Source organism: Lithobates pipiens, unplaced genomic scaffold, assembly GCF_037356315.1.
Source record: "Lithobates pipiens isolate NorthernLeopardFrog02 unplaced genomic scaffold, aLitPip1_a1.2 Scaffold_13, whole genome shotgun sequence".
In the NCBI taxonomy this organism is placed as follows: domain Eukaryota; kingdom Metazoa; phylum Chordata; class Amphibia; order Anura; family Ranidae; genus Lithobates; species Lithobates pipiens.
Genome location: NW_027507718.1, coordinates 198,106,523 through 198,131,499, shown reverse-complemented (window position 1 = coordinate 198,131,499; position 24,977 = coordinate 198,106,523). Strand labels below are relative to the sequence as shown.

The 24,977-nt window shown below is 45.3% G+C and overlaps 1 protein-coding gene across 1 annotated transcript in view; it reads left to right on the top strand.

Moving 5' to 3' along the window:
* Nucleotides 1–24,977, top strand: part of LOC143974566 (rod cGMP-specific 3',5'-cyclic phosphodiesterase subunit beta-like) — a 137,631-nt gene that overhangs the window by 101,563 nt on the left and 11,091 nt on the right. Inside the window, exons 19-21 of the mRNA XM_077476096.1 lie at nt 7,779–7,853; nt 9,204–9,287; nt 10,496–10,652. Coding sequence (XP_077332222.1) covers nt 7,779–7,853; nt 9,204–9,287; nt 10,496–10,652 — 316 coding nt within the window. The remainder of the gene's footprint in view (nt 1–7,778; nt 7,854–9,203; nt 9,288–10,495; nt 10,653–24,977) is intronic.

The window sequence follows — 24,977 nt, the reverse complement described above, 5'->3', positions numbered from 1 at the left end:
GGCTGCCCAAATCACAAATTGATGATTAATAATGCATATCATAGAACTCTAGTTGAAGTCCTGGAAGCTAACTCATTTGCTTGTAAATGCCCCACCAATGCCTTGGCGAGGAAAGTATGGCAAATAGCTAAGCAACTCTTGGCCTATGGGGGGGTAACTGAGTATACCCCCCTATGGAACAATGGAGAACTGGCCGAATTAAACTGTATAGCCCGGTCCCTGGAATGGGAGAGGAGGGGGATTAGAAGACTGGTGCATCTCTATCAGGGAAACACTATGAAATCTTTCGAAGACCTTCGCCAGAAATTCGGCATCTCCAACAAAACATTTTATATATATTTGCAAGTGAGGCATGGGATACATTCACAGTATGGCACACTCATTATTGAGAGGACAAAGAACCCCCTGCTACAGAGATTCCTTGAGCAAGGACAAACAAAAGGCCAGATCTCTGGCCTATATACAAAACTCAGGGATAAAGTTTTGAATGGAGAAGGACTGGATAAGAGCAGGAGGGGATGGGAGGAAGACCTGGGACCAATTGAGCAGGAACAATGGGATGAGATCCTAGCACAGGGGAACTTGGTGTCTATCTCCCCATCGCAGCGTATGTCCCACAAGCTCTTCCTATATAGGGCATACTCAGGGGCGGACTGACAACTCATGGGGCCCCCGGGCAATAGAAGATTATGGGGCCCCCAGGCTTACAGGTGGCCGCCATGCCAGGAGTAAGTAACATACAAAACAACAAGTACAGTCAGGATGAACGCCACGCTCACATCAGCCCTACCTTACACCATAGTCCTAACATTCTCCCTATATATCACAGTCCACAGAGTCCTAACTTATGGCAGAGCCCCCCCAGTGTGTCACCTTCTATCAGTGTCCCCTTACACACACCTTTGCATCTTAATTTAAAGGCCTTTAAATTAGAAAAAAAAAATCCACTGTTCCATCTCTGAACTGTGCAAGTGAGTCTTAGCCCTTGTACACACGGTCAGAGATTCCGACAACCAAATCCGTCGGATTTTGTCCATCGGATCTTATCCGAAACTGTTGCATACACACGGTCGGACAAATTTGTCAAAAAATCGGATCTTTCAGAACGTGATGACGTAATTTTGTTACGATGGGACTACGTTCAGGCTAGTAGCCAATAGCTTTGATGTAAGAATTTGATCTGAGCATGCGTGGCACTTTGTCCGATAGGAATTCTCTACACATGATCGGACTATGTCCTATCGGACCAGTTTGTCAGAAAATATTTCCAGCAAGTTGGAAAATTTGGTCCGACAGATATTCCGATGGAAACAGTCCGATGCATACCACACACAGTTGGATTATCCGACAACGCGGTCCGATGGGACACATTCCGACGGATTCTCCGACCGTGTGTACAAGGGCTAAGAGCCAGCGAAATAGTGAACTGCTGTGGTTGGCCTCAGATCTGGCAGTGAGGCGTGTGAATAAAAGCCATACTTGATGTGTGCCAAATCACGACACGCACCCAGACCTGCCCTGCTGCCTGATCCGAGGCCGGGCTCAGCAGTTCACCATTCAGCTGCCTCCGAATGGCTGTGGATTTTTCAGGGGCATAGGATTGTTAGATCGACTTCTGTTTGGTAGCAGTAGGCACAAATGAAACATACAGTATACATATATATACACACACACGCGCACACGCACATTATACATATATACACATATACACATAGACACCAGTGGTGGCTGGTGCTCAAAATTTATGAGGGGGGGGGCACAAACAAACTGAAAAACACAAACAAAAAAAAAAAACATCAATTGCAGCCACTGTGCCCATCAAATGCAGCCACTGTGCCCCATCAAATGCTGCCAGTGTGCCAATCAATTGCTGCTACTGTGCCCATGAATTGCTGCTAATGTGCATCGCCCCGTACTTACCTGTCTCGGAGCGGGTCAGCGGCGGTGTCCTTCACGCCCCTCGATGTCTTCTTCCATCCTCTGTCAGGCATCCAATCACAGTGCCTGACGCTTCAGCCAATCAGGTGACAGGTAAGAGACCCGAGCACCTGATTGGCTGAGAGGCGGTTCAGTGTTAGCAAAGTGAATTCCTTTGCTTTTCTAACACACACACACACAGCTGAGTGAACAGTGAACGCCCAGCATGACGCCTGCTGTTCACCTTTGTGGGCGCCTATTAGAGCCTAAGGCTCTAATCAGGTGCTTCCCAAAAACACACCTGCCGCTGTAATTCAGGTGCCCGAAAAGGAGACGGGTATCTGAATAGGGGGTGTCAGCGGCAACCATAGATAGATTCATGCAATGCATGAATCTATCTATGGTGATAGAGAGGTGCCAGGAGAGTGGGGGCAGCGCCCAAGCGCCCCTTATGGACGCACCACCACTGATAGACACACAGTATACACATAGACACACAGACACACACCATAAACACACACACATATATATATTTTAGGGCTGGGGGAAAAAAATAAAAAAATCGATTTAAATCTTGAATCGAGATGAGAGGTCAAATCAATTTAAAATGTAAGAAAGCATCGTGGACTAAGCCAAAGCCTCTCAGGACCGTCACAGTGTCCATAAAAAAAAAAACAACAACACCTTGATTCAAACCGTGTTTTTTTTTTTTTTAATTATCGCAGATATTTTTTTTTTTTTTTTTCGCCCAGCTCTAGTAATAAAAAAAAAAAATTATATATATATATATATATATATATATATATATATATAATTTTTTATCAAATCAGCCTAAAAAACACACTGCTGCCACCATCTCCAGGCATGCTGGGACTTGTAGTGCCCCAGCAGCTCACAGACACTTTACACTTTAGGTGGTAATGCAGGAGAGGAGGGGACTGTGCCTGTGTACTGGTGGGCAGGTAATGAGTAGGCAGGGTAGCAGAGATTGGGGGAGGAAGTTCCTTCCTCCAGAAGCATGGCACTTCTCATATAGAAAATCGATCTAACAGCTTCAGAGCCCTGCTAGAGGAAAAACACATCCACCCTCCCTCCTGCTCACTAGGTTAAGCCACTGACACTCAGTTCATCTCAGCAAGCTTACCTTCCAGCAGGTTGCAGCCCTTCCCACACTGCACGTTGTGTCCCCTCCTCCAGCTGTTGGCAGTCTCCTGCTCTGAAATCAAATGAGCCGCGGAGAGGAAGGGGGCGTGTGCACTGTTTCCATTGGCTGAGGAGGCAGTACAGAGGCGGGGCATCTATAGCTTCCTTTTTTTTTTACAGCAAAATTGTGTCGGCATGGGACATTTCAGGGACAGATGTAAAAAAACACAGATTTTTACATACTGTCCCTGCATTTACCGAGGCTGGCCAGTCTGATGGGGCCCCCTAGTGGCATGGGGCCCTCGGTCCGTGACCGAGTGCCAGAATGGTCAGTCCGCCCCTGGGCATACTATACCCCCAAAAAAATGCGGAGGATAAGTAGAAAGTCTAACGGGGAGTGCCCTAGATGTAGAGCACCAGGAGATCTGCTCCATATGGTATGGAAGTGTCCAAAACTATATCGGTACTGGATAGAAATTGTGCACAGAATCAATAGAATCTTTAACACCACCCTAGAACCTGAAGCTAGGACTTGTCTATTAGGGATTATGGAAAGGGGTGGAATTTCTGCTGTAATAAAAATATCTATATTAAGATGCCTGTACCAGGCCAGACGCTTAATTGCGATGAATTGGCAGGCAAAGAATCCTCCAGTACTGCAAGCATGGATAAATGCCATCAATTCTATAATTTGGTGCGAACGGGCAATGTATATTAGACAAAATAACCTTAAAAAATTCAAGCTGCTATGGAATCCATGGTTGAGAGACATCGGCTTCCCCCTAGATGAGATAGTGGAGGATGGGATCTAGGGCGCACCTATTGGTCTCAGGTCGGGGGCGGTCTGGGAGCCTACTGGAAGCTCCTTATTTCTGTCTCTGAATAGATTCGCCACCCTGTTATTGGCTAGTCAAATAAGCTTGTTTGGACTTAGCAGCGTGTGTTCGAAGAATAGGGGTATGGGGGGGAGGAGGGGATAGTCAGGGGCGCTAGCGATAATTAGAGGGATAGATATGACTATGTCATTGGCGTTAAGTAGTATCTTCGGACGCAAAACTCGGTACTTAATGTTGACATGTATACTCCCTCTATGTATGGAAAACCATGTTTTATTTATGTATGTGTAAGCTAAATTTCTCTTTCAATAAAAAACAATTAATTTAAAAACCGATGAGTCACCAGTTGTCAGCAGGCTTACCTGCTGACAGCTGAATGTAAAAAAAAAAGAATTTGCTGGCTAAAAAAAATTGTGAAAAAAAACAGCATGGGGTCCCCCCCATGTCCATTCCAGGCCTTTGGGTCTAGTATGGATTTGGAGGGGACCCCCACAACAATTTTTCTTTTTTTAAATGGCATGGGTTCGCCCTAAAATCCATACCAGACCCTTATCCAAGCATGCAGCCCGGCAGGTCAGGAAAGAGGGGGGACGAGCGAGCACCCCCCTAACCATACCAGACCGCATGCCCTCAACATGGGGGGTGGGTGCTTTGCTTTGCCACCCCAAAGCACCTTGCCCGGTTGTTGTCAGGGTTTGTGAACAGGGGGCTTATCGGAACCTGGAAGCCCCCTTTAACAAGGATGCCCCCAGCCCCGCTCCCCCTTGTGAATGAGTATCGAGTACATTGTACCCCTATCCATTCACAAAAAAAAGTAGTGTAATGTGACAAAACACAATAGACAGTTTTTGACAAGTCCTTTATTAAAAATGTCTTGTTCTTTCTCCTCCGGTCTTCTACTTCTCCCTCCAGTCTTCTCCTTTTCCCTCCGGTCTTCTTCTCCCACTTCTTCTTCCAGCCTTCTTCTTTTTCCTGTCTTATCTATCCAGTGTTCTTCTTACTCCACTCCCACTGACGACCCTTCTTCGATGCTGTGTCCCGCTGATCTGTCCGCGCATATGTCAAGCATTTCTTAGATAACGATGGGGGTATAGCCATTGAATAACATTATCCGGAGGCCCCCCTCGTGATGTCACTGACCCATCATGCCCTAAGGGGTGACGGGAAGAGGGGCAGAGCCTCTGGATGATTTCATCCGATGGCCACGCCCCATCATTATCTATGAAATGCTTGACACGGACAGATCAGTGGGATGCAGCATCGGATGAGGGTTTGCGGCGGGGGTGGCAGCAGAGAAGGAACACAGGACAAAGAAGACAGGAGAAAGAAGATGACCGGAAGAAGAAGCAGGAGAAGGAGAAGACCGGAGGAAAAAGGAAGGACCAGAGGGAGAAGGAGAAAACTAGAGGAAGAAATGGGAAAAGCCTGGAGGAGGAAGAAGACATTTTTAATAAAGGATTTGTCAAAAACTTTCTATTGTGTTTTGTCACACTACACTACTTTTTTTGGTAAATAGGTAGTAGGGGTATAATGTACCCAATACCCATTAACATTGGGGGGGCCAGAATCTTGAATCTTGTTAAAGGGGGCTTCCAGACTCCGATAAGCCCACCACCCGCAGATCCCGACAACCAATGGGCAAGGGTTGTTGGGAGGAGGCCCTTGTACCCATCAACATGGGGCAAGGTGCTTTGGGGTGGGGGGTGCAGAGCCCCCCCAGCCCAAAGCACGCACCCCTCCACATTGAGTGCATGCAGTCTGGTATGATTCAGGAGGGGGGGTGCTCGCTCATCCCCTCCCTTTCCTGACTTGCCAGGCTGCATGCTCGGATAAGGGTCTGGTATGGATTTTCCGGGGGACCCCACACCATTTAAAGAAAAAATTGGCATGGAGGTCCCCTCCGCATCCATACTAGACCCAAGGGCCTGGTATGGACCTGGGGGGCACCATGCTGTTTTTTTTCCCAATTTTTTTTTAGCTGACAATTTTTTTTTTTTTTACAATCAGCCTGGGAAGCCCGCTGACAGCTGATGACTCATCAGTTGTTAAGGACGTGGCAGCTGACTTCCCGGATCCCTCCTTAGCAACCAGCTACATACAGTGTAAAAAAAATTCAAATCACGATAAAAACTTGGTATTTGCGTTTTTGATACGGGTTTATTGAAGTCTATTACATGCAAAACTCTGCATTTTGCGGGAAAAACATCCCTGACCCTTTCCAAAAAATTCAGAGGCAAAAAAATGCAATGATGTGAACATGTTAAAAAATTGCTTAATTAATTGCTTAACCACTTGACCAATTTACCCCTACGTGACAGGGCATTTTTTGCTGTTCGGCACTGCACTACTTTAAATGGTAATTGTGTGGTCATGCAACACTGTACACAAAAATTATATTTATGTAATTTTTTCACACAAATAGAGATTTCTTTCGGTGGTATTTGATCACCAGTGTTTTTTTTATTATGTAAATGAAAAAAGACCAAACATTTTTTCCTTTTTGCTATAAAATATATCCAATTAAAAAAGAATCGAATTTCTTCATAAATGTAAGCCACAATGCATTCTGCTACATCCCAATAAGTGCATATTGATTGGCTCTCATGAGAATTATAGTATCTACAAACGATAGTATATATACTGGATTTTTTTTTTTTTTTTTTTTTTATAATAATGGTGGTGATCAGCAACTTATAGTGGGACTGTGATAGTGTGGTGGGAAATCTGACACTAACTGACACTGGGTGGGAACTGACACTGACATCAACAATGACACTAATATAGTGATCAGTGCTAATACTATACACTGTCACTGTATTAACCACTTGACCACTAGACACTTAAACCCCCTTCCTAACCAGACCAATTTTCAAGCAAAATCACATGCAGCTGAAGCCTAAAAATGGTTAGGAAGTCAAATTGGGACATTTCGAGCTAAAGAAAAGTTGATAAAATATAATTTTTATAGATAGTTTTGTACATTTTTCCTATAAAGAAAAGAAAAACTATGTATATTAGGGTTAACTGAAAGAGCTATAAAACTGTCTCACCAGTACAACATCTAAACAATCTAAATAGGAAAGATCAGTTTTACAGCCCTCAGACATTTCACTCACCTGCTCTCATTTGGCGAGTTTCCTGGCTGATTGCTTCTGGCAGAAACGGTGTGTCCTTTTTTAAAGGGCATTTGATACCCAGAAGCGATCAGCCAGGAAACTATCAGGAGGATTGCCAGCCGGATCACACAGAGCGGGGATCTCCCGCTGTGACACAGCTTGTATATGAAACACCGGCTGTTGTCAAACAAAGTTCCACTCCCGGACCAGCTCCTATGATAGACAGAACACTGTTCTAATGGTGGTCCAGGAGGTGGGACTTTGTTTGACAGCAGCGTTTCATATACAAGCTGGGTCACAGCGGCAGATCCCTCCGATTCCTCCCTGTGATCCCTACTACATTAATGGGCACTAATCAGGCTACACTTGTGGGTACTGATAGGCTGCACTGATGGGCACTGATGAGGCTACATTAATGGGCACTGATGAGGCTGCGCTAATGGGCACGCACTGGTATCCTTTTTGTTAATATTGTTAATGTTGTTGTTAATATTTATTTTTGTAAATGAATTCTGCATAATACATTTAACAGTGTAATTTCATGAGATAATTTATGAGAGCATGTTTGGGGGTGAAATTTTGAGCGGGTAGGGTTAGGGCTGGATGGGGCAACTGGTGGGTAGTAACTCTTAAGGCCTGGCTAGTAGCTCATGATTTGAAATTTTGAGCCCTGGGTTTTAGATTACCATATGCTCAGCTATACATTGTCCTGGTAATTAAGTAGAATAAATGTTAATATGCAAATTTTTGTTTCATATTTGTATAGGTGGCTCTTTTAGTCGCTGCTGAATTCTGGGAGCAAGGTGACCTGGAAAGGACAGTACTCCAGCAACAGCCTATTGTAAGATTATTTGCAAGGGCCACATACTTCCTAAATGTTACTACTGGTCTGAATTGTAAGAACAGTGATGATAAGCAAACTACCATAAATGATAGCAGCTAATCAGCACAGTTGTGTACTGTTTGTAATATTTTTTTATTGCAGTAACAGTTTATTTTCAGAACAAGCTTTCAAGAGCCTACTACCATTTTCTAAGGGGGTTTATTGTGGCTAGAGGGACACAAGTATTACACACACATAAGAAACCATAAGGCCCCTTTCACACTAACGTCCCGTTCAGGCCCGCCTGTCAGTTTTTCAGGCGGACCTGAACGGGTGCTCCATAGAGCTCTATGGAGCGTCGGATGTCAGCGGTGACATGTCCGCTGACATCCGACCCGCTCCGATCCGAAAAAGTGTGACGGAGGAAAAAGCTATTTTTCCATCCGTCTGCGGATCGGATCGGATGACGACGGGCACTGCGGTCCGTCGTCATCCGATCTCCCATAGGGGAGAGCGGCGCTGTGACAGGTCCGTCCCTGCACAGTGTGCGGAGACAGACCTGTCATCTCCCTGCTCAGCGGGGATCGGCGGAGTGATCCCCGCTGAGCAAACGGACATCCACGGGGCGGATCAGAACTGATCCGCCCCGTGTGAAAGGACCCTAAGTAATTGCAGGTTGCAACACATTTTAAGTAAAAAAAAGAAACAAAAAAAAACTAAAACAGAAACAAATAAAAACAAAGCAAAACAAAAATAAAATATGCAGACTTGATTAACTACTCTGTCTTTTTCTGCTGTCACTTTTCTGTGTTTCTACTTGGACCCAAACACTTGTCCTGAATATTTAACTGCAAATAAAAAAAGTATCATGGACAGTACTCAAATATGTTGTTCGGAGTGCGCTAATACAGCTACATTCACCTTAAAGTGGTTCTGAAGGCTGAAGTTTTTTAATTGAATGCATTCTATGCATGAAGGTAAAAAAACTTCTGTGTGCAGCGTCAAATTTACAATTTATAAATATGACCTAAAGAGTTTTTTAAGTTAATCAACACATGTTGTTGTTGTTAATTTGGCCTGAGCATCCAAGACGTCTGGTTAATAGGGTTTATGATGGTATCTAATTAAGGGTAATAATGCATTTATTTGTGTTTTTTTCTCTTATTAGTTTATGTTGTATGTAATATTGCTTTAAAGGGCTTTTTTTTTATTTTTTTAGAAAAAATCTAAAACACTCTTAAAATTTTTTTCAGAATTAGAATGATTATCCAGCTTGTCATGTGACATATCTTGCTAGTCACACTGGCAGCAATGATACAGTGGAGTTGTACAGGTTGTTTATTCATAAAAAATATTTTTCTTTGACAGCCAATGATGGACAGAAACAAGTCTGCTGAACTGCCAAAGCTCCAGTGTGGTTTTATTGACTTTGTGTGCACCTTCGTTTATAAGGTAATTAGAAAAAAAGCAGACATAAGCATACAAAGGGTATGCACTTTTAATTCGCTGTACAAACATAATCAAGACATCAGAAGAACTGCTGTAGTAATATTGTTCTATATATTTTTGCTCCCTATCCACAAGGCCTTTGGAAAATTACTAATAACTACAGTCTGATTTAAAAATGTATCATTTTTTCCTGGATAAATTTAAGTATTTAGATCATGATTACTTTATAATTTTTTTTATTTTTTATTGGCAGTTAATCTTTTCAACACAATAATGGTAAAATGTTTCTATTCTATGAAGCTATTTATTTTCCTAAAGGCAGTTTTTGCTATTATGTGTTTTTTTTTTTTTTTTTTTCAAACTCAGTTATTGTGAAAACATACATCAGTTGAGTTTCATAAATGTTTCAGTAATTTGTCAGAAGCTATGATGTAATAACCATAATAATTTATTCATTGTTTTGGCAATACACTGATATAAAAAAAACATAAAAACTGGATCTGCGATTGCTTGAGACCAGCCATGATGACACAATCCAACCACTTACTGATAGCTGCCTATTGCCATAACAAAATGGTGGTTTAGTATTGTTATGGTATGAAATATTTCACATATTTACACTGAGAAGTTCAACAGAATTTTATCAAATACATAAAGCTTTTGAAGTGCAATCCCTATCCATAAACAATCTAATCTTTTCTGCTATCCTGCTGAACACTGCTTAATTGAAGGGGAATTGTCCACTGAAGCCTGAGAAACTCACACTGTCAGGGGGTGTCCATCTTCTGTGTTAGCCGCTGTGCTCAATGATTCCTTATATTTTTTTTCAGCAGAGGAACATTTTTAAACTTCTAGTATTGTAGAAGAATGTAAAACTCTGACACTGAAATCAAAATCAAAACTGGTCAATATCCATTAATAGATGAGATGGTAGTGAGTAGCATGCTGTCATCTACAGTGGCATATATTTGCGACAGTCTTCAGAAGACTTCTGCTATTAACTTCTTTTTGCAAAAGTAGAAAAGGGACAGCCTCAGTTTACAAATGTCTTTGACTATGATATTAAAAACAAATGTCAGTGCTCCCATTAGTGCAAAATAAAAGTTACTATGTAAAATTAACCCAAGTTAATCTTAGGGCCTCCTCTCAATGTGGTATGATGGCTACAACAAACAAGCAATACTTACATGGGCTGTTTCATTGCTTCTTAGGAGTTTTCTCGATTCCATGAGGAGATCCAGCCAATGTTGGATGGTTTGCTGAATAACAGAAAGGAGTGGAAGGCTCTGGCAGATGAATATGAAGCCAAAATGAAAACAATTGAAGAGGAGAAGAAGAAGAAGGAAGAAGAATTAGCTGCTAAAAAAGGTGTGCAACCAATGTACATTTATGGTGCCTAATGTGAATTTTATTTCAGTAAAGTTCAACTAAACTCCTATTTGAAAAAATATTGATTTCATACAAGATTTTTTGTATGTATTTTCTGTAAGAAAATCATCCTACTTGCCTGCCAGCAATGCTTTTTCTAAATGTACGTTGAATCACACATGTGCAGCTCAGTGTACAATGCTGGCAACTGCCGGGTGCCAAGATAAATGACATGCCCACGTTTTGAAAATTATGCCATCTCAGGCCAGCCAATCAAGATGACCAAGGACACTGCACGCAGAAGAAAACCAGATGGTGTTAGCATCAGGGACGAGGGTATTGTGGCTCTTGCAGGGGGCGGGTGCTTTGTCTGTAATGTGCATATTCGCACATCATGGTAAAACCCCTGGATGCTATTCTAGGAGTTTAATTCTGCTTTAGGGATAAGTGTACCCAGGAGTACTCTAATAAACAAATATTAGCTTCCTAGTTTAATTTGGTGCTTGGAACCACCCCAGACCTCCTCCTTATTGGTCTAACAATGTCATTGATGATTTTACTGGCTAATCAGGAATTGGAGACAGTGGGATGGTGTAGGGCTATACACCATCTTCAGAACAGAAGGCTCCATGGGTTTTTCTGAAGAATATTGGCCCTTTTTGCAAGCACCTGGAGATGCCTGCTATTACTTTACAAGGGCAGATTACAGCATTTAATGTCACTAGAGGTTTGCTTTAAATTGCTATTATTCTTCACGGCCAGATGACTTTGGTTTGGTACATGCACCATATATGAATAGTAAATAGGAGTGCCAGGGATCATTGACACTGGAATTGATTTACTAAAACTAGAGAGAGAAAAATCTGGTGCAGCTCTGCATAAAAAACTGCTTCCAGGTTTTATTGTTAAAGCTTAATTGAACAAGTTGCAGTTAGAAGCTGATTGGCTAACATGTACAGCTTCACCAGATTTTGCACTCTCTAGTTTTTTTTAAATCAATCCCACTGTGCTGTCCTTGAACAGTGGGCAATTGATTGTAGTATAAATCTGGAAAAATAAGGTATAGGCTACAATGACTTTATTCACATAGAACAGATTTATAGAAAGAGTTGGAAATCTTCATTGAAAGATTGTGTGAATAAACACTTCAATTATCCAATCATGTAAAAAGTGAATTTCTGTTCACTTTGAATACCCAGCCATGTGCAGAAGCACTTCACATGATTGGAAAAGTGAAGTGAATATCCACACAATTTATTTGAGTGAAGCTTCTCAACTCCTTTAGAAAATCAGGCCAATGAAGTTCAGGGTGTATTTATCCTTTAACCCCCCTAGCGGTAATCCAGAGTCTGGCTCGGGTTAAGAATTTGCTGATAGAAGCAGTAACCCCGAGCCAGACTCGGGATGGCTTCGCTGGATGCAGGGGAGGACACAGGGAGAGTTACTTACCTTGTCCCCTGGATCCAGCGATGTCCCCCGTGCTGTGTGATTGAGCTGTCCTCCGCTCGATTCACAGTGCCGAATGCCGCCGAGCTCCGTTCCCTGCGGCGTTACGACACACGGGAGCGGAGAACGGCGGCAAATTCAAAAAAGTAAAAATACACAAAACACACACAGCACTGTAATCTTACAGATTACAGTGCTGTATTAAAAAATGCATACCCCCTTTGTCCCTAGTGGTCTGTGCAATGCCCTGCATGCACTTTTATATTATAAATACTGTTTTTTTTCTGCCTGGAATTTGGAGATTGCCCATAGCAACCAAAAAGTGTCCCTTTTTCAGTGTTTTTGGATTTGATTACATTATTGAATAATTTTTATTATTATTTATTATATTATAAACTTTATCATACCCGGGATGTCTGCTAGACTCTGGTTTGAACAGATTTAAGAGAGTTATTCCTAAGAATTACAGGACTACAAAATAAAACGCCAAATTCCCATGCAAAATAATTGTACCGCTTTCAGCACCTAAAACCGGACTGAATCATACCGCCAGGGAGGTTAAGCAAAAGAACATGTAAAAAGAATAAATATGTATAGGTCTGCTTGTTATATGCTTATTATACAGTATGTCTAAAATACAAAACTGGTAAGGATACTCTTTTGCCCTGCACACACGGTCGGACATTCCAACGACAAAATCCATCTGATTTTTTCCAACTGATTTTGGCCTAAACTTGTCTTGCATACATACGGTCACACAAAGTTGACGGAAAATCCGATCATTCAGAACGAGGTGACATACAACACATACAATGGGACTATAAAGAGGCCAGTAGCCAATAGCTTTCATCTCATAATTAGTGATGGACGAACTTCCGACGGGACGTTTCGCGAACGCGAAACGCGAACGGGCACAAACGTTCGCGAAAACGACCGTTCGCCGCGGGCTCCATTGACTTCAATGGGAGGCGAATTTCGCAAACCTTTAGGTCGAATTTGCGGCCACGGGGTAATTATTAGGGGGTAGCACGCAGTCCCACCACCTGGACAATAGCATAATACATGTATGAGGTGAATTTGGGATCGATAACTACAAGCATTTTTTTTTTATTTGGGAAATTGTTCTGACAATTCAGGACTATGGAGCTAATGAAGGCAATGGAGGAGAGGGAAGGTCAGGGACCAGGGTAGGCAAACAAGAGGGTGCAGGAGATACAGAGCACTGACAGCAGCACCGTAATACAGAGCACTGACATCAGCACCGTGACATACAGCGCTGACAGCAGCTCCGTGACATACAGCGCTGACAGCAGCTCCGTGACATACAGCGCTGACAGCAGCTCCGTGACATACAGCGCTGACAGCAGCTCCGTGACATACAGCGCTGACAGCAGCTCCGTGACATACAGCGCTGACAGCAGCACCGTGACATACAGCGCTGACAGCAGCTCCGTGACATACAGCGCTGACAGCAGCTCCGTGACATACAGCGCTGACAGCAGCTCCGTGACATACAGCACTGACAGCAGCTCCGTGACATACAGCGCTGACAGCAGCTCCGTGACATACAGCGCTGACAGCAGCACCGTGACATACAGCGCTGACAGCAGCTCCGTGACATACAGCGCTGACAGCAGCTCCGTGACATACAGCGCTGACAGCAGCTCCGTGACATACAGCACTGACAGCAGCTCCGTGACATACAGCGCTGACAGCAGCTCCGTGACATACAGCGCTGACAGCAGCACCGTGACATACAGCGCTGACAGCAGCTCCGTGACATACAGCGCTGACAGCAGCTCCGTGACATACAGCGCTGACAGCAGCTCCGTGACATACAGCGCTGACAGCAGCTCCGTGACATACAGCGCTGACAGCAGCTCCGTGACATACAGCGCTGACAGCAGCTCCGTGACATACAGCGCTGACAGCAGCTCCGTGACATACAGCGCTGACAGCAGCTCCGTGACATACAGCGCTGACAGCAGCACCGTAAGCAGCCCCAGGAGGAAGTCAGCACAGCACAGGGATGGTGTGATCCCCTCATAATAAGAACCCCCAGGAGGAAGTCAGCACAGCACAGGGATGGTGGGAGCCCCTCATAATAAGAACCCCCAGGAGGAAGTCAGCACAGCACAGGGATGGTGGGAGCCCCTCATAATAAGAACACCCAGGAGGAAGTCAGCACAGCACAGGGATGGTGGGAACCCCTCATAATAAGCAGCCCCAGTAGAAATATGACACCGCTCAACCTCTTCAAAGAGGAGGGTAGGGGCATATAGTACGGTGTGCTTTTTTGGGTCAGGGAAGTGAGCCAAATGAATTAAGAAGGTCTGTGTGCTTGATTCCAAAAATTGTTTATAGACATATACATGGTCTACTGATCACATGTGTTGAATTCCTCCGAGATCCATGCCTCATTCATTTTTAGAAATGTGAGGTAGTTAACACTGTCGTGAGCTAGGCGAGTACGCTTATCGGTCACAATCCCCCCTGCTGCGCTGAACGTCCTTTCGGACAGGACACTGGATGAGGGGCAAGCCAACAGTTCGATTGCAAATTGGGCAAGCTCTGGCCAGAGGTCAAGCCTGCCCACCCAGTAGTCTAGGGGTTCATCACTCCTCAGAGCGTCCACATCGGCCGTTAACCCAATGTAGTCGGACACCTGACGGTCTAGGCGTTCCCTGATGCTGGATCCGGATGACACCTGTCGATGGGTCGGCTGAAAGAATGACCTCATATCCGAAGTCACCAACACATCTTCAAACCGGCCTCTTCTTGCAGGCGCTGTTGGATTGGTACCCGCAAATCCTTCTCTGGGAGTGGGAATTGCTCCTCTGCCAGCGCACGCAAAAGCAGAATGCAGCATTTCTCGAAGCAAGGCCTGGAAGTGCTGCATTCTGACAGCCCTCTGCGACGGCGGTAACATTTCCGCCATTTTGTGTTTGTACCGGGGATCTAAGTACGTTGCCACCCAGTACTGGTCCTTGACCCTCATGCTTTTTATACGGGGGTCCCTATTAAAACACTGGAGCATGAAGGCCCCCATTTGCACTCAAGCGGAAGGTATGTGGTGGTGGTGGTGTTGTTGGTGGTAGTGTCTTTGGGGGTGCACATAGCAGAGAGTGAAGAAGAGGGTGCAGATCGAGAGGATGAGGAGGGTGCAGAAGAATAAGGCTGAGTGAGCCACTCAACCAAGTCTGGTGCGTCCTTTAAAGTAATTGAACGCACCTTCTGCAACTTCCCACTTTGGCTCAAGGCTGTTGCTCCTGCCCTACCCCTACCACCCCTGCGGAAGGGCCTGCCTCTTCCTCTGCCTGTCATTTTTTAAATCACCCTGTGACAAAACTCTTAGTCCCTATACCGCTGAAGGACTGCTGCAGTATAGGGCAGCGGTCAGCAGTAGTGCACGTCAACCCTATGTATTGTGGACCGATAGCGGTCCTTACAGAACAGCAGACTGTACTGCACTCAGGCCTATGTACCGTAGCACCCTATACCAAGTTACCAGTCCTTATAAGAACTTTTGTGGACCAAGCAGGTTGTGTGTTAGTGATTAGCAGACTGTACGTCAGTCCCTATACCAATGAAGGACTGCTGCAGTATAGGGCAGCGGTCAGCAGTAGTGCACGTCAACCCTATGTATTGTGGACCGATAGCGGTCCTTACAGAACAGCAGACTGTACTGCACTCAGGCCTATGTACCGTAGCACCCTATACCAAGTTACCAGTCCTTATAAGAACTTTTGTGGACCAAGCAGGTTGTGTGTTAGTGATTAGCAGACTGTACGTCAGTCCCTATACCAATGAAGGACTGCTGCAGTATAGGGCAGCGGTCAGCAGTAGTGCACGGCAACCCTATGTATTGTGGACCGATAGCGGTCCTTACAGAACAGCAGACTGTAACGCACTCAGGCCTATGTACCGTAGCACCCTATACCAAGTTACCAGTCCTTATAAGAACTTTTGTGGACCAAGCAGGTTGTGTGTTAGTGATTAGCAGACTGTACGTCAGTCCCTATACCAATGAAGGACTGCTGCAGTATAGGGCAGCGGTCAGCAGTAGTGCACGGCAACCCTATGTATTGTGGACCGATAGCGGTCCTTACAGAACAGCAGACTGTAACGCACTCAGGCCTATGTACCGTAGCACCCTATACCAAGTTACCAGTCCTTATAAGAACTTTTGTGGACCAAGCAGGTTGTGTGTTAGTGATTAGCAGACTGTACGTCAGTCCCTATACCAATGAAGGACTGCTGCAGTATAGGGCAGCGGTCAGCAGTAGTGCACGGCAACCCTATGTATTGTGGACCGATAGCGGTCCTTACAGAACAGCAGACTGTAACGCACTCAGGCCTATGTACCGTAGCACCCTATACCAAGTTACCAGTCCTTATAAGAACTTTTGTGGACCAAGCAGGTTGTGTGTTAGTGATTAGCAGACTGTACGTCAGTCCCTATACCAATGAAGGACTGCTGCAGTATAGGGCAGCGGTCAGCAGTAGTGCACGGCAACCCTATGTATTGTGGACCGATAGCGGTCCTTACAGAACAGCAGACTGTAACGCACTCAGGCCTATGTACCGTAGCACCCTATACCAAGTTACCAGTCCTTATAAGAACTTTTGTGGACCAAGCAGGTTGTGTGTTAGTGATTAGCAGACTGTACGTCAGTCCCTATACCAATGAAGGACTGCTGCAGTATAGGGCAGCGGTCAGCAGTAGTGCACGGCAACCCTATGTATTGTGGACCGATAGCGGTCCTTACAGAACAGCAGACTGTAACGCACTCAGGCCTATGTACCGTAGCACCCTATACCAAGTTACCAGTCCTTATAAGAACTTTTGTGGACCAAGCAGGTTGTGTGTTAGTGATTAGCAGACTGTACGTCAGTCCCTATACCAATGAAGGACTGCTGCAGTATAGGGCAGCGGTCAGCAGTAGTGCACGGCAACCCTATGTATTGTGGACCGATAGCGGTCCTTACAGAACAGCAGACTGTAACGCACTCAGGCCTATGTACCGTAGCACCCTATACCAAGTTACCAGTCCTTATAAGAACTTTTGTGGACCAAGCAGGTTGTGTGTTAGTGATTAGCAGACTGTACGTCAGTCCCTATACCAATGAAGGACTGCTGCAGTATAGGGCAGCGGTCAGCAGTAGTGCACGGCAACCCTATGTATTGTGGACCGATAGCGGTCCTTACAGAACAGCAGACTGTAACGCACTCAGGCCTATGTACCGTAGCACCCTATACCAAGTTACCAGTCCTTATAAGAACTTTTGTGGACCAAGCAGGTTGTGTATTAGTGTTTAGCAGACTGTGCGTCAGTCCCTATACCGCTGAAGGACTGCTGCAGTATAGGGCAGCGGTCAGCAGTAGTGCACGGCAACCCTATGTATTGTGGACCGATAGCAGTCCTTACAGAACAGCAGACTGTACTGCACTCAGGCCTATGTACCGTAGCACCCTATACCAAGTTACCAGTCCTTATAAGAACTTTTGTGGACCAAGCAGGTTGTGTGTTAGTGTTTAGCAGACTGTGCGTCAGTCCCTATACCGCTGAAGGACTGCTGCAGTATAGGGCAGCGGTCAGCAGTAGTGCACGTCAACCCTATGTATTGTGGACCGATAGCGGTCCTTACAGAACAGCAGACTGTAACGCACTCAGGCCTATGTACCGTAGCACCCTATACCAAGTTACCAGTCCTTATAAGAACTTTTGTGGACCAAGCAGGTTGTGTATTAGTGTTTAGCAGACTGTGCGTCAGTCCCTATACCGCTGAAGGACTGCTGCAGTATAGGGCAGCGGTCAGCAGTAGTGCACGGCAACCCTATCTATTGTGGACCGATAGCGGTCCTTACAGAACAGCAGACTGTAACGCACTCAGGCCTATGTACCGTAGCACCCTATACCAAGTTACCAGTCCTTATAAGAACTTTTGTGGACCAAGCAGGTTGTGTGTTAGTGATTAGCAGACTGTACGTCAGTCCCTATACCAATGAAGGACTGCTGCAGTATAGGGCAGCGGTCAGCAGTAGTGCACGGCAACCCTATGTATTGTGGACCGATAGCGGTCCTTACAGAACAGCAGACTGTAACGCACTCAGGCCTATGTACCGTAGCACCCTATACCAAGTTACCAGTCCTTATAAGAACTTTTGTGGACCAAGCAGGTTGTGTATTAGTGTTTAGCAGACTGTGCGTCAGTCCCTATACCGCTGAAGGACTGCTGCAGTATAGGGCAGCGGTCAGCAGTAGTGCACGGCAACCCTATGTATTGTGGACCGATAGCAGTCCTTACAGAACAGCAGACTGTACTGCACTCAGGCCTATGTACCGTAGCACCCTATACCAAGTTACCAGTCCTTATAAGAACTTTTGTGGACCAAGCAGGTTGTGTGTTAGTGTTTAGCAGACTGTGCGTCAGTCCCTATACCGCTGAAGGACTGCTGCAGTATAGGGCAGCGGTCAGCAGTAGTGCACGTCAACCCTATGTATTGTGGACCGATAGCGGTCCTTACAGAACAGCAGACTGTAACGCACTCAGGCCTATGTACCGTAGCACCCTATACCAAGTTACCAGTCCTTATAAGAACTTTTGTGGACCAAGCAGGTTGTGTATTAGTGTTTAGCAGACTGTGCGTCAGTCCCTATACCGCTGAAGGACTGCTGCAGTATAGGGCAGCGGTCAGCAGTAGTGCACGGCAACCCTATCTATTGTGGACCGATAGCGGTCCTTACAGAACAGCAGACTGTACCGCACCCAAGCCTATGTACCGTAGCACCCTAGACAGACCAAGTTACCAGTCCTTATAAGAACTTTTGTGGAACAAGTGAGTTGTGAATGATTAGCAGACTGCAGCAGAAGGGCAGCAGTCAAGTATAATATTCTTTCTATATTTGGAAGAAAGAATATTATACGTGTACAAGCCTATTACCGTACCACTGATACCAGTCCTGAAAAGAACCTTTGTGGAACTAATAGTAACAGCAAGTCTTTAAAATTATCCTCACTGCCTGACACACTGCTTCCTGCCTGTCCCTATACAAATTGGCAAAAAAGAGTAGGCTGGAACGATTAGCTGGAACAGCTCTTTTGTGGACCTGATAGTAACAGCTAATGATGATGATGATGATGATGATGAAGAAAGACTAATCTGGCTGAGCTGTCCCTAAAATAGCAGCATACAGCGCTCTGTCCCTTTATCTAAACTGACAAAAGAAACTCAGGCTGCTGACCTAACACCTATACCAGTCCTGAAAAGAACTTTTGTGTACCAAATAGCTAGCGTTTTCTCTGTCCCTACTCCACACAGGATCCTTTCCCTACAGTGACAGAAGAAAGAATGTAAAATGGCCACCGGATCGGGTGTATTTATAGGTTAGGGGGAATGTCCAAGTGTCCATGAGCTGTCATGTCTCAATTGGTTGTCCTGTAACACATGATAAACGTGTCACGAAAGGTTAAAGTTCTTGTATACATTAAACACGTAAGTCCGCCGGGGCGAACGACGGAAAAAGGCGTTCGAACCCGCGGACGGCGAAAGTCGGAAATTCGCCGCGAAACGACCGCCGGGCGAACCGTTCGGCCATCACTACTCATAATTTATTCTAAGCATGTGTGGCACTTTGTGCGTCGGAACTGTCTACACACGATCGGATTTTGTTGTGGGAAAATTTTAGATCCAGATTTCAAACTTTGTGTGTTGGAAATTCCGTCAGAAAAAGTCAGATGGAGCCCACACACGATCAGAATTTCCGACAACACAATCCGATCGTACATTTTCCTTCTGAAAGTCCGACCGCGTGTACAAGGCAATAGACCTAAAATGAGTTTTGGTTGGATCGGCATATTATACTTTTTGTCTATAAGTAGAATAGGCATTAGCAGCTCCTAGAGTAGCGGTCACAGAAGTACTCAAGAGTGCAAATAGTGAAAAAGTATTTATCCAGTGGTATTGTTTAGTTAATTAGTTGCATTTAAACTGATTCCCTGTTGTTTTGTGTAGAATCATCATTAAGTCTTCTGCTGGCTGCTTCTTAAATGAACAATTAGTTACATTGGAAATGGCCTATGTAAGCTTTACTGAGACTAGACAGATCACCATGGCCCGAGAACCTAAACAAAAGCCAATAATGTAGTGTAGAAGTGACAGATTGCTGCTGACACTGTTTTGTAGTGGGGATTATTCTAATATATTAAAACAGTTACCAGACGGAGGACAGCATTCCCAGACATTATCGTTTTTACAATACATTTAAGATAAAGAGATTTATATGCTGGAAGGATTTGTTGAACTAGTGCATCCCTATTACCCCTATTAGATGGTAGTGACATTACCTGATTTTCTATTTACTCTCTAACTAGATCTCCATTTTCTTTTTACAGCTCCAGCTAAAATCAACTAACATTTAAGCTGTGGGTTGCTCTGTCAGCACCACACGGCTTAACAAACTTGAACTAAAAAAATGATGGAGCCAGATGGAAAATTGTTGGTCAAAAAGTGATTGCACCCAATCAGATGCAATCACTGTTTGGGCATACAGACAGCCACAGGTGCCATTGCTGAATACCACAGCTGACAGGGTAGATTCCTCTACCCATGCTGTTTGGTGTGGATGGAGCAATTGAGGGATTTCTTATGTCCAGCCTGCAGGGTAGAATGAGAGGAATGTATCTATGTATAGGAATGTGTAGTAGTTTTGTTCATGTATTCTTTATTTACCATGGTCACCAATAGGGATGAGCCGAACACCCCCCAGTTCGGTTCGCAGCAGAACAGGCAGAAAATTTGTTTGAACACACAAACACCGTTAAAGTCTATGGGACACAAAAGTGAAAAAACAAAAGTGATAATTTTAAAGGCTTATATGCAAGTTATTGCTATAAAAAGTGTTTGGGGACCCGGGTCCTGCCCCAGGGGATATGTATCAATGCAAATTTTTCTTTTTAAAACATCAGTTTTTTTGGGAGCAGTGATTATAATAATGCTTAAAGTGAAACAATAAAAATTCAATATTCCTTTAAATATTGTGCTCGGGGGCTCCTATAGTATGCCTGTAAAGTGGCGCAGTTTCTCCATGTTTAGAACAATACCACATCAAAATGGTATTTCTAAAGGAAAAAAAGTAATTTAAAACTGCTTGCGGCTGTAATGTATTGTCGGGTTCCAGCAATATACATGAAAATCATTGAAAAGAATGGCATGGGTTCCCCCCAGTCCATTACCAGGCCCTTTGGGTCTGGTATGTATATTAAGGGGTATCCTGCACCCAAATAAAAAAAATGATGCGGGGGTCCCCCAAGCCCCCAGGCAATATATACTCTGAACATCAGTATATATACTATACAGCCTGCCCTATATATTCTGTGGAAAATTGGGCCATAGGTGTTGTACCAGAACACTGTAAGCCCTCACAGTTTATCTAGTTGGGTACAGGAACGGGCCCTGCTGTGAAATATTATATCAAGAATTGTAATTACATGCTACTGTTAAACAGGGGCAGAAAAATTGGGCATTTGGTGGTGTTGGTGGTGGTGCCACAACATTGTAAGCCCTCACAGTTACTCTTGGAGGGTGCAGGAACGGGCCCTGTGTTGAAATCTTATATCAAGAATTGTAATTACATGCCCCTGTTAAACAGGGGCAGAAAACATGGGCCTTGGGTGGTGGTGATGGTGGTGGTGCCACAACACTGTAAGCCCTCACAGTTACTCTTGTTGGGCGCAGGAACAGGCCCTGCTGTGAAATATTAGATCAAAAATTGTAATTACATGCCCCTGTTAAACAAGGGCAGAAAAATTGGGCCTTGGGTGGTGGTGCCCTAAACCAAAAAATATTGTTGGAAGCTAGCATCATCAAGATTGAGGAGGAACAGGATCATCAGCATAGGCAGTCTTCAAGGGACCCACATCCATAGAAAATTCAATCAGTTACATCAGCATCAGGTGCTTGATAGCTGCTGATCCAAGGCTGATGATTGTTTATGAATGTGAGCCTATCAATGAAGTCTGTGGACAGGCACACTCTATGATCTGTTACAAACCCTCCAGCAGCACTGAATGTGCATTCAGAAATAATGCCAGATGCAGGACAGGTCAGTAGCTCAATTGCATATTGAGCAAGTTCTGGCCAGTGGCCCATCCCCAGTAACCCAGTGGATGCTCTGTTGGAAAGGTCTCCAAGGCTGCTCTTGCCCCTAGATATTACTGCACCATGTAATGCAGATGCTAGCAATGGTTGCTTGAAACGATCAGACCTTGTCACTGAGGAATGAAAAATTGTTTAAAGGCATCGGTCAGCCAGCCACCTTCTCCACCGCTCTTCCTCTGACTGAACGAAGCCTCAGAAACACATTGTCCAGCACCAGGAAATTGTAACCTCCCAGGGTCTTGAAATGCACTGCACAAACCTTTCTTCAAGGCCTCCTGAAGATATTTCATCCTCTGCTCCTTCTGCAAAGGCAGGATGAGTTCTGCAACTTTACCTGGATCAAGAAGGGTTGCCAGCCAGTAATTATCCCTCTCCTTGATACCACAAATCCAGGGTCCTTTCGCAGGCTTTGCAGAATCTGGGAGGCCATGCAGCGTAAACTTGCAGAGGCATTCGACTCTGAGTCCTCTGGGTCACTAAGGATCATATAATCCGTAACAACCTCCTCCCAGCCACGCACAACTCCTTGGATTTCTAGGGACTGAAAACCATCCCTTGAAGACTGCTGCTGAGTGTTATCCTCAATGTCTACGCTGACACAATCCTCCTCTTCTTCTTCCTGTGTGCTTGGCGGGCTCGCAAGAATGCTTTCTGGATAAAGGGGGCCTTGAGAGGTAAGGAAGTCCTCCTCTTCCTCTCGCTGTTCTGCCACAAGTGCCCTGTCCATTATTCCACGAAGCATGTGCTCCAACAGGAAGACTAGAGGGACAGTGTCACTGATACATGCATTGTGCCTGCTCACTATCCTTGTGACCTCCTCAAATGGTGACAGGACAGTGCATGCATCCTTGATCAGTAGCCACTGAGGTGGCGAAAAGAAGCCAAGCTCCCCTGACCCTGTCCTGGTGCCACACTCGCACAGGTACTCATCAATGGCCCTCTGCTGCATGCACAGCCACTGCAGCATTGCCAACGTTGAGTTCCACCTGGTGGGCAAGTCACAAATGAGGCAGTTGGTGGGCAAGTGGCATTCCCTTTGAATGTCAGCCAGCCAAGTACTGGCATTGTATGACTGGTGGAAATTACCACAGACTTTTCTGGCCTGCCTCAGGAGATCCTGTAAGCCTGGGTACCTGCTCAAGAACTACTGCACCACCAAACTAAAGATGTGTGCCAAACGTGTAACCTGGGTCAAGTGTCCCTGTCAGAGGGAGGAGAGAAGGTTGGTGCCATTGTTGTATACAACCATTCCTAGCTGAAGCTGGAGTGGCATCAACCACCTCTGGGCTTGCCCCTGCAGGGCTGACAGAATCTCTGCCCCAGTGTGGCTCTTGTCCCCTAAGCAGACCAACTGCATGACATCTTTTTGCCTGATTGTTTGCGTAGCCCCTTGAATGCTTACAGAGCACCGCTGGTTCAGAGGACAAATCTGCAGAAGAGGCCATAGAGGAAGAAGAAGAGTAGGCGATGGAAGAGAGTGCTGTGGCAGAATTACCACTAGCATTTTGGAGGCATGGTGGCGGAAGAAAACTCCAACAATACTGAAACCCTGCCCTGCATCCTTCCCAGCTGCCAGCAGAATTACCCAGTGCACCACAAAGGAAAGGTAATGTCCCTGCCCATGCCTGCTGAACCATGAGTCAGCAGTAATATGCACCTTACTGCTGACTGCTCTGTCCAACAAGGCCAAAACATTGCCTTCCACGTACCGGTAGAGAGCCGGAATGGGCTTCCGTGAAAAGAAATGGCATTTTTAAACCTGCCACTGAGGTACAACACATGGGTACACAGGTACTTGGGATACCTATTGCTATACCTTCATTCCTCTCAGTGCAGGTTTTTGTGGGGACTGGAGGTATAGTCGGGTTGGAGATCCCAGATAAGGAGCCAGGAGAAGTCCGCCATTTTCTTTGGTGTGGGTCTTTTAAGTGCTGTTGCCAACAGACTGCATGGCAGGTCGTCATATGTCTGGTCAAGCATGTGGTGCCCAAGCGGATGCTTTTGTGGCAATGCTTGACCTGCTTCAGACAGAGGTTGCAAACAGCAATGGTGTGATCTACTTCACACGTGTGGAAAAAGGCCCACACCAAGGAACTTTTATGTCAGCAGCACCCTGCATCTGTGGAGCTCTGCAGTGTGATGCAATAGGGTGGCTGCCCTTAAGCTGCCCCCTAGAGGACATCTCACCTTTTTGGAGTTGTGCCTCCTCCTCCTCTCTTCTCTCAGGCACCTATGTACAGTCAGAGACCTCATCATCCCCTCCCTCCTGGTCACTGGAGCAAACTTGGCAGTATGCTGCAGCTGGGGGAAAATGACTGCCAGTTTCTTGTCCTTCTTGGGCACCCCCTCTCTCTAGGCTCAGAATACTCCAATTCTCCATCTGGAAACCAGCATCGAAGCCTTCAAATCGCTGCACATCCTCCAACAGTATGTACCCAACACTGTGGTCAAATAATTCTGGGGACTCCTCCGTGCATGATGGTGGGGCTATGGAAGGAGTGACTGTGGACAAGGAGCCGGTGGAATAGGCCATTATGGCAGCTGCGTGGGAAGGCAAATTACTCTGAGCCTGGGTAACAGAGGATGAGGAGGATGAGGATGGCTTTATTATCCACTCCACCAATTCTTCTGCATGTTCAGGCTCAATAACACAGCCAGCAGCAGAATAAAAGGACAAGCATGCCCCACGGCCACCTGCAGAGGATGCACCATGTCCA